The sequence below is a fragment of the Microcebus murinus genome, chromosome 15 (assembly GCF_040939455.1).
Source record: "Microcebus murinus isolate Inina chromosome 15, M.murinus_Inina_mat1.0, whole genome shotgun sequence".
NCBI classification, from domain to species: domain Eukaryota; kingdom Metazoa; phylum Chordata; class Mammalia; order Primates; family Cheirogaleidae; genus Microcebus; species Microcebus murinus.
This window is the reverse complement of record NC_134118.1, coordinates 24373570-24382191: the sequence shown is the minus strand read 5'-3', so window position 1 is coordinate 24382191 and position 8622 is coordinate 24373570. Positions and strand designations below refer to the sequence as shown.

Sequence of the window (8622 nt, the reverse complement as noted above, 5' to 3'; positions counted from 1 at the left end):
CGCCTCGGCCTCCCAAAGTGCTAGGATTACAGGCGTGAGCCACCGCGCCCGGCCTGCCTCTTCTTAATTATTTTCAGTAAACCTCCAGAGGGTAAAGGGATACTTTTTCCTTGGCTCCTACACATTCATTCATTTACTTAGTTTTTGCCAGCCAGATGCCTATTAGGCTAGGAGATAAGGGAACACTAGGGATGCTGAAAGTTCGGAGGATGTAAGAGAGGGAACTCTGTTCCTGTCAGTATCACTCCAGCAATGGTCTTTCCCCCTGGCATCAGAAATTGGTTCCAATTCCCACCTTTATTCCCTACACTCCCAGAATTATCTTCATTACACTGCCTCAGAGTTCTGAGCCTTAGTTCCACCAGACCTGCCCTCCAGACTTTTAGGTTCTAATAATCCAAATTATTTCCTTGTGCTGTTGGGCCTACATATAGCTCCTGCTTCTGCCAGTTGTCTCTGGAATACCTAAGTTATACTTGCTCTTCAGTGTTCCAATACCTGTGTAACTTTTATTAAATTATCTTCATAAACATAAATTAATAGTTTCTGTTTTTCTGACTGAATATTGACAAATACATGGCATTGAGCCTCCCTTGATTTAAAGGGCCATTGCTACTTTACCTTTTAATGAATCAGCTAATTGAATATTCTCTTAGTGTCAGGGACTTCCATAATTATTTGAAACATTTTCCTTACCCTCAGCGTACTTACAGTCTGGGAAGAGTTTATCACTATTAGTTTTTTCAGATATATAAAAATTTAATCCAAAAGCCAGAAGTGAGGTAAATTTTATGGCAACTTGCAGGCCTCTTTTCCTCCTCTAACCTAAGTAAGTTTTTCTTCTTGACTGACTCAGGACACTCAAGATGAATAAGGAATCCACCAGGAAAACAAATGTAGTCTAGTGCCTGGGAAAGGAAATAATCAATGAAAAAGTACTTTCTAAAGTATTGATAGGTCTATACAAATGAAGTGGTTTTTTTTTTTTTTGAGACAGAGTCTCACTTTGTTGCCCAGGCTAGAGTGAGTGCCATGGCGTCAGCCTAGCTCACAGCAACCTCAAACTCCTGGGCTCAAGCGATCCTATTGCCTCAGCCTCCCGAGTAGCTGGGACTACAGGCATGCGCCACTATGCCCGGCTAATTTTTTTTATATATATATCTTAGTTGGCCAATTAATTTCTTTCTATTTATAGTAGAGACGGGGTCTCGCTCTTGCTCAGGCTGGTTTTGAACTCCTGACCTCGAGTAATCCGCCCGCCTCGGCCTCCCAGAGAGCTAGGATTACAGGCTGCTCCTCCAAAAAATTAGACTTCTGCTCTAAAAACAGAATCGGATACCCTAGAAACCAACCAAAAAGGAAATATAAATTGATACTGTTAAGAATCAGAGCAATTTCAAAATCATGCAAGCTTTGACTATTTAGGAAGAATTTACATGTATCTATAATAATTTTAAGTATTTACATATTTAAATTTAAATATGTATAATTTTAAAGATTATTTAATGTATTAATAATTCTTAAACATGCAGGTGTATTAATTTCCTATCACTGGTTTGAAAAATTATCACAAACTTCGTGATTTGAAACAATATAAATTTATAATTATATAGTTCTATAAATCACTATTCAGTCATGATCTTACTGAGCTAAAATCAAAGTGTGAGTTTGATTTTAACTAAAGACCTAAGTAGCTAAAATCTGTTTTCTTGCCTTTTCACTTCCTAGAGGCCACTCTGTTTCCTTGGCTTATGGACATTTTCCTTTATTTTGAAATCTATGACCAAATCTTTCTCATTCTGCCTTCTCTATTTAAATTCCTTATTCTGCTTTTAAGGACCCTTCTGATTACATTGAATTCATTTGTATGACCCAAGATAATCTCCCTATTTTAAAGTCAGCTTAATAGTAGCCTTAATTCTATCTACAACTTTAATTGTCCTTTGTCAGGTAACCTAACAGACTCCAGGAATTTACAGACTCCAGGGACTCAGATGTTAACACCACTGGGTGGCATTATTCAGTCTATTGCAGTGAATCACAATATTTTTAGAATTTGATAGAAAGCTACATAATTGCTGCTCTGGGAAGAGGAACCACATATGGACACATTTTTTGCATGTAATTTTAGGAAGTTTACATACTCCCCTAACGTTGATGTAGACCTTAGTTTAGATATGTACTTCTGGGACGACAGACAGCAAACATTGACTGTTAAATAACAATGTAAACCTTCACATAAAGAAAGCTATCTGGTATTTTCAGTTTTCATTCTTCTAGATTTTTCTGGTTGCTTTCATTTTTCATGTTTTGTGTTTTGGTTATTTGAATGTTTATATATGTGTATGTTTGTACATTTATGTGTTGGATACGGAGAAATTGTTAGTCTTGAAAGAAATTATATAATATAGAATAGCATTTTTTCCTGACTGAATTGAAACTCCAAAGTATTTTCTACATACATTCTCAGTATTTATTCTACATAAAATGCCATTTATGGCAGTTTATAACCTTAAGTAAAGTTTGACTACAAAAAAGTGTAAAAATTCAGTATTTTTATATATGTACATATGACAGGAAGGTGGTGGTTGTAATAGAAGTGACATGAATGATTTTTTTCATCTAAAAATCACATTTTTTGTTTGTTGGAATAAAAAGCTGATACTAGGTGAACCCTGAAGAAAAAACAGAAACATAGTAGCTTTAAAGAAGTGGCACAAAAATATCTTAAGGTTGTTTGTTCCTTTCCTGGATTGCTAGAATCATCAGCAGGATCATGAGTGTTATTTTGCTAGTGTTCTTACCTTTGACTTGGCAAAGGACACGTCACAGAAACGATTAAGTAAAATTTGCATGGCAGCCCTGTAGACAACTAGGCCTTGAGAGTTAGACAGACATGCTACCAACTGGGTGCAGTATCAGTATCTTGTTTTCAACCAGCCAAAGGGCCCTATATACTTGAGTGTACTGGCACCACACAACAGGAAGCCAGAAACACTTTAAAACAAAAAAGCCACACCGTTAGGAAATCACAGGAAACATAAGTTATTACAACTCTTATGCTTAGAAAAATTGGTGGCTCTTAAAAGAGCCTTTGAATTTGAGTATGAAGACATTTAATGTGTTAAATCTACTTGGAGCTGGTGTACTTGGTAACAGCCTTGGTGCCCTCGGACACGGCGTGCTTGGCCAGCTCTCCCGGCAGCAGCAGGCGCACCGCCGTCTGGATCTCCCTGGAGGTGATGGTCGAGCGCTTGTTGTAATGCGCCAGGCGAGACGCCTCACCCGCGATGCGCTCGAAGATGTCGTTCACGAAGGAATTCATAATGCCCATGGCCTTTGAAGAGATGCCAGTATCCGGATGGACTTGCTTCAGTACTTTGTACACGTACACGGAGTAGCTCTCCTTCCGGCTGCGCTTGCGTTTCTTCCCGTCCTTCTTCTGGGCTTTGGTCACAGCCTTCTTGGAGCCCTTCTTAGGCGCAGGAGCGGATTTGGCTGGCTCAGGCATGTCAGCATAAAACTGTCTGCAAAACAATGGTATGTGTCTTTGCTCTAAGGCTGGTAATATTTGTAGGGCTCCTATGCAAAACTGGTGTTGAAAAACTTAGTCTTTGATTGGATAAATTGTCCCAGGTTGTACCATGGTATGCAAATGAGGTGATTCCCAGTCCTCTTTGCAATTGGTTGCCATTTTAAAGCTTGGCATAGCCAATGAAACAGCGGAATTTACAATTCGGCCTGCAAGTATAATTGCTTCTCATCTGCAAAGAAAATTCACATCTCTATTTCTGTTTTCTGTGCTAAAGAGCTCTGTCAGTGTCTGAAGATGTCTGGTCGCGGAAAACAGGGTGGGAAGGCCCGTGCCAAGGCTAAGACTCGCTCTTCTAGGGCTGGTCTTCAGTTTCCCGTTGGCCGAGTTCATCGTTTGCTGCGTAAAGGCAACTACTCCGAACGAGTTGGAGCTGGAGCGCCGGTGTATCTTGCGGCAGTGCTGGAGTACCTAACCGCTGAGATCTTGGAGCTGGCGGGCAATGCAGCACGGGACAACAAAAAGACTCGTATCATCCCGCGCCACCTGCAGCTGGCCATCCGCAACGACGAGGAGCTCAACAAGCTGCTGGGCAAAGTCACTATCGCGCAGGGTGGTGTCCTGCCCAACATCCAGGCCGTGCTGTTGCCGAAGAAAACTGAGAGCCACCACAAGGCCAAGGGCAAGTAAATTCAGAAAATAACTATCTTGGATCTTAACGGAGTCATTCTTCACCAAAGGCTCTTTTCAGAGCCACCCATTTATTCATTAAAAGGGCTTGCATTTTCCGTACTTAAGTTGCTAGTTTATAACATAGAAGTAGATGTCTACTAAAATAGAAACGTGAGGTTTACAGTCCATGTTAAGGTTGCCATAATAAATTTAAGCAAATTAAGCGACGTTGGGGAGAAAGCTTGCACTAACAGGTAATTTAAATACATTAGCAGTCAGTCCTTCGGTTTACAAACCTGTTAAAAGGTGGTAGAAATACTGGTAGGCATAGTGCTTAATAAGTAGAATATCCAAATCTAATAAAGCAGTAAGACCACGCTTTGTGTTATCTGCATCTTAAAGGGATCACTTGCAAGCTATAAAGGTTTTTGGATTTGTGGGTTTTTTTGCTTTTCACAAGCCAATTCTGGCTCTATTGAGCTGTCCCTAATCAATTTTAAGTAGGAAATCAAAACCATTCCCTGAGCTCAGATGGTTCTATGGCAGAACTTTTAAAGGTGTTTGGCGTCACTTTGAAAGGGCACACAGCAATTTTTTATACCATTTATATATTTGGCTATTTCATAACACCATTTTACACAAACTTCAGTTTAACTTCTAAAAGGTAGAAGGATGCTTTTTTGTATTTTAATGAAACTTAATTTAGTATCAGTTTTGGAACTGTTACTAGAGTTAATAGTCATGGTGCATTTGGGGCAAATCTGTGTTAAATCTAAAAGTTTAAGTAGGCAAGTCAAGGTAGTGTGGTGAAATTAGCCTTTCAGAACTTAAGTGGGGGCGGGCGTGGGAGACGGCCAATCACATCTAGCGCGCGCCTTTTTAAAAAGTTGATCAAAAGCAAATTTCAGGCGCCAAAATTTTTATATATATATACATATGCAGCATGTAAAATACATCATCCTAATAATTAGATAACATTCTAAATATCAAGCAACATTTTAAATAAAAAGGATTAAAGAAGCGACAGACGAGTAAAGTTGAAACACCCAGGAATTAAAAGGGAGGATCGAGGAAGATTCCGATACTTGATGTAAATGCAGAGGAGTTTCCTGTGATCAGTGAACGTCACCAACCAATACCTTCGTTGGGAACTGCAGAGGAAAGACTGCTTTGTCCAATCAGAACAGGATTCTCTTTATATATACAGATAGCAAAGGGAATACTTTCGTTTTCCCGTCAGCTATCTGTTTTCTAAAATTTGTGATGGCTCGCACGAAGCAGACAGCCCGCAAGTCCACCGGCGGGAAGGCGCCGCGCAAGCAGCTCGCCACCAAGGCGGCCCGCAAGAGCGCGCCGGCCACCGGCGGCGTGAAGAAGCCCCACCGCTACCGGCCTGGCACCGTGGCCCTGCGCGAGATCCGCCGCTACCAGAAGTCTACAGAGCTGCTGATCCGCAAACTGCCATTCCAGCGCTTGGTGCGTGAGATCGCGCAGGATTTCAAGACCGACCTACGTTTCCAGAGCTCGGCAGTGATGGCGCTGCAGGAGGCCTGCGAGGCCTACCTGGTGGGGCTCTTTGAGGACACCAACCTGTGCGCCATCCACGCCAAGCGCGTCACCATCATGCCCAAGGACATCCAGCTCGCTCGCCGAATTCGTGGGGAGAGGGCGTAAATTGGTGAGCCTGTGCTAGCTTAACCCAAAGGCTCTTTTCAGAGCCAACCACCTTTTCTATAAAAGATGCTGTGTAACGTGTTACTGTCCACAGACTGGAAACCTGATCTCCCTAGATGTATTCTCACTTCTTACCCAAGAGCTCATTGGATTGGTTGGGTGGCTCTTTTAGGACCCTTTAAGAAATGTCTGCAGGGGGGCAGCCTTCTTGGGCTTGGCCGTTTTAGCTTTGGTTGTTTTTGCGCTTGGAAGCTGAGGCTTTATTTGGAGTCTTGGCGGCTTTCCACTGGTCTGCTTTCAACTTTTTCACTCTAGGCCCCTGTGCCCCTGAAGCTGCTGTAGGCTTCTCTGGGATCTGCTTAGTCCTCTGGGAAGGCCGCTGCAGTCGCTTTGTTGGTTGTTTTGGCTGCCACAGCAGTTACGTTGGGCTTGCCTGCTTTCCTAACCCGAATTTTGGTTTCCCCAGAGGCTGCCTACTTGTTATTTAGCTTGAAAGAACCCGAGGCACCAGTGCCCTTGGTCTGCATGAGGTTTCCCTTGTTCACCAGGTTCTTAAGCCCCAGTTTGATGAGGCTATTCTCCACCTCGTAGCCACCAGGTGCCAGCGCTTTCTTGAGCGAGGGGACACAGGGCGCCGAGCTCCTTGGAGGCTTGCTAAGGCTTTGGTGATGAACTAGGACACCGGGGCCTGGGCGCTACACCCTGCGCTACACCTGTGGACTTGTAGACATCTCTTTTTACCGCTGTCTTTTCCGTGGGATATAAAGCAGGAGTCAGAGCAGGTGCTGTTTCGGACAAGGTCATAGATTTGGATATCCATCAGTTAAAATAAAAAAAAAGTCTCCTAGTTGAGCTGTCTTGGGAGTGTGTGTGTGAGTTCATGCGTACGTCACATGCTGTGACACTGCGCGTTGATTGGTTACCAGCTCAATCTTTCAGCTTTGCAGCAACCTAGTTCAGCTATGCCTGAATTATGTCTGTTGCAATTCAGAAAAGCAAAATAATTAAAATTTCCCAGGGGGAATCACACCAATTCTATTCAACAATGAACTGGGTCGACTGAAGCTTTGAGATCTTTATATTTTCTTTCTCCAGTTTTTATCTCGTTGGCCTCAGGCTTTATCAAAAGCCCCTAACTCTGAGATTCATTCACAGGTCAAAAATACAACTACTTAAATTTTGTTTAAAATATAAATTCTTCCCTTTGTGCCTTCAATTGCTTGCTCTCTAATAATATTTTACACATTCCTGGCTTCTCAAGTATTCAACAACTGCTTGATTTTCAATTTTGATTTACCCAGAAATTCTATTTTACATAAGAAGTAACAGGCTCTTTTTGTATTTCTCCACAACAATAGCAGTAAGGGACACTTAGAACAACAGCTCTTTCTGATAAGAAGAATTAGTTTGGGTTGTAAAAGTCTTATAATAGCTTATGTATTTGGAGGTGAAGTTAACTGGGGGGGAGGTTAAGCAAGAGCTCAGCATGTCTCTAGGAAAATGGGAAATGCAATGATCAATGATCCTCCTGACATGGGGACTATTTGCAGTAACTGATCTCAGGGGAGATCTAGGAAAAGGCACAAAGGAGAGAGTTGGACTCCTTTATGGGTTCAAAAACATTCTTGTACTTTTATTGGTGGCAATGGGGGAGAATCAATTAAAATGTTAATGAGTCTTTCAGTATAGAGGTCTGTCATGCTTGGGGACATAGGGAACATAGACTTTGGCAAAATATTCAACATATGTTTGTTTTGAAGCATGCACAAGTCTATGTCTCACAACTACTACTACTATGAGGCAGAGAAATGCTGGGAACAGACAGAGCAAATACCATGAGGTGTGAAGGTTTCACACTTCTTGATCCCATCTAAATTAACAAATGACTTATTACTTTATGTAGCATATCAAACTTGGACATGAAATAGTAAATTTTAAATTAATAAAAATTAAAGACATAATTAAAATAGTTGAGATGAGAGACCAGCTAAATATAAATCATATTTACTTTGTGTATTCACTTTTTTTGCAGCTCATGTATTCCTAATCTCAAAGAGGCTTTGACATATTGTAGTTGATTATATACAGCACCAACAAAGGAAGAACTTTTACTTCTAACTGTAGGAATTCTCTAAGGTACTGTCCTATTTACTTTTTCATGAGTTCATGACTTGTTAGAGGCAAGGACCCTCAAAGACCCTCAACTCCCCTATGACTCGTCCTACACACGGACTTCGCCCTGGAAAATTCCAGCTATAGCTCCGAGAAGAATGCATTCCATGACGTGCTGACCACGGGATGCTCCAGGGTGTGCTGACTGCAATTGTTCCCGACCACCTGCCAGGTTAGAGATGAGTAACCAGTCAAAAACAGGATACCGATAAGACGCTGATTGGGGCTGATTAACCCAGACCCAAGCCTCATCGTCAACACTCTATTTTTTTGCCTCTACTTCTTTGTTTTTGTATGCTTATAAAACCTACTAAGAATCTAAGTAAAGCAGACCTTGACAATCATTCGCTTGGTCTCGTTTCTTTCTCTCGCTCATCTCTTTCAGGCATGGTCCCCCTCGCCCCCGCGAGTAACAGAAGGTCCCGCGGGTCGGGACAATGACTTACTTTCATATAGATAACACTGAAGTCTCTCCCTGTAGGCCAGTCCTCTTGCCTAAACACCAAACTTCTATTTCTGGGTTATTGTTGGATACCTGCTTTATCTTCTGCCTATACCAGACTCTCAACATA

General features: G+C 41.8%; 3 protein-coding genes across 3 annotated transcripts; 2 read left to right on the top strand and 1 right to left on the bottom strand.

The window, feature by feature from the left end:
• Positions 1–3018: 3018 nt before the first annotated feature.
• Positions 3019–3577, bottom strand: LOC105858304 (histone H2B type 1-C/E/F/G/I). The gene has a single exon (XM_012741334.3). The coding sequence runs from the start codon at positions 3509–3511 to the stop codon at positions 3131–3133; it is 381 nt and encodes a 126-aa protein (XP_012596788.1). The 5' UTR covers positions 3512–3577; the 3' UTR covers positions 3019–3130.
• Positions 3578–3754: 177 nt separating this feature from the next.
• LOC105858294 (histone H2A type 1-D) lies at positions 3755–4222 on the top strand. The gene has a single exon (XM_012741323.2). The coding sequence runs from the start codon at positions 3830–3832 to the stop codon at positions 4220–4222; it is 393 nt and encodes a 130-aa protein (XP_012596777.2). The 5' UTR covers positions 3755–3829.
• A 1245-nt stretch (positions 4223–5467) lies between these two features.
• LOC105858295 (histone H3.1) lies at positions 5468–8409 on the top strand. Its single transcript, XM_012741324.2, has 2 exons — positions 5468–5882; positions 7911–8409. Exon 1 carries the CDS (start codon positions 5468–5470, stop codon positions 5876–5878), a length of 411 nt encoding a protein of 136 aa, XP_012596778.1. The 3' UTR covers positions 5879–5882; positions 7911–8409.
• Positions 8410–8622: the final 213 nt, after the last annotated feature.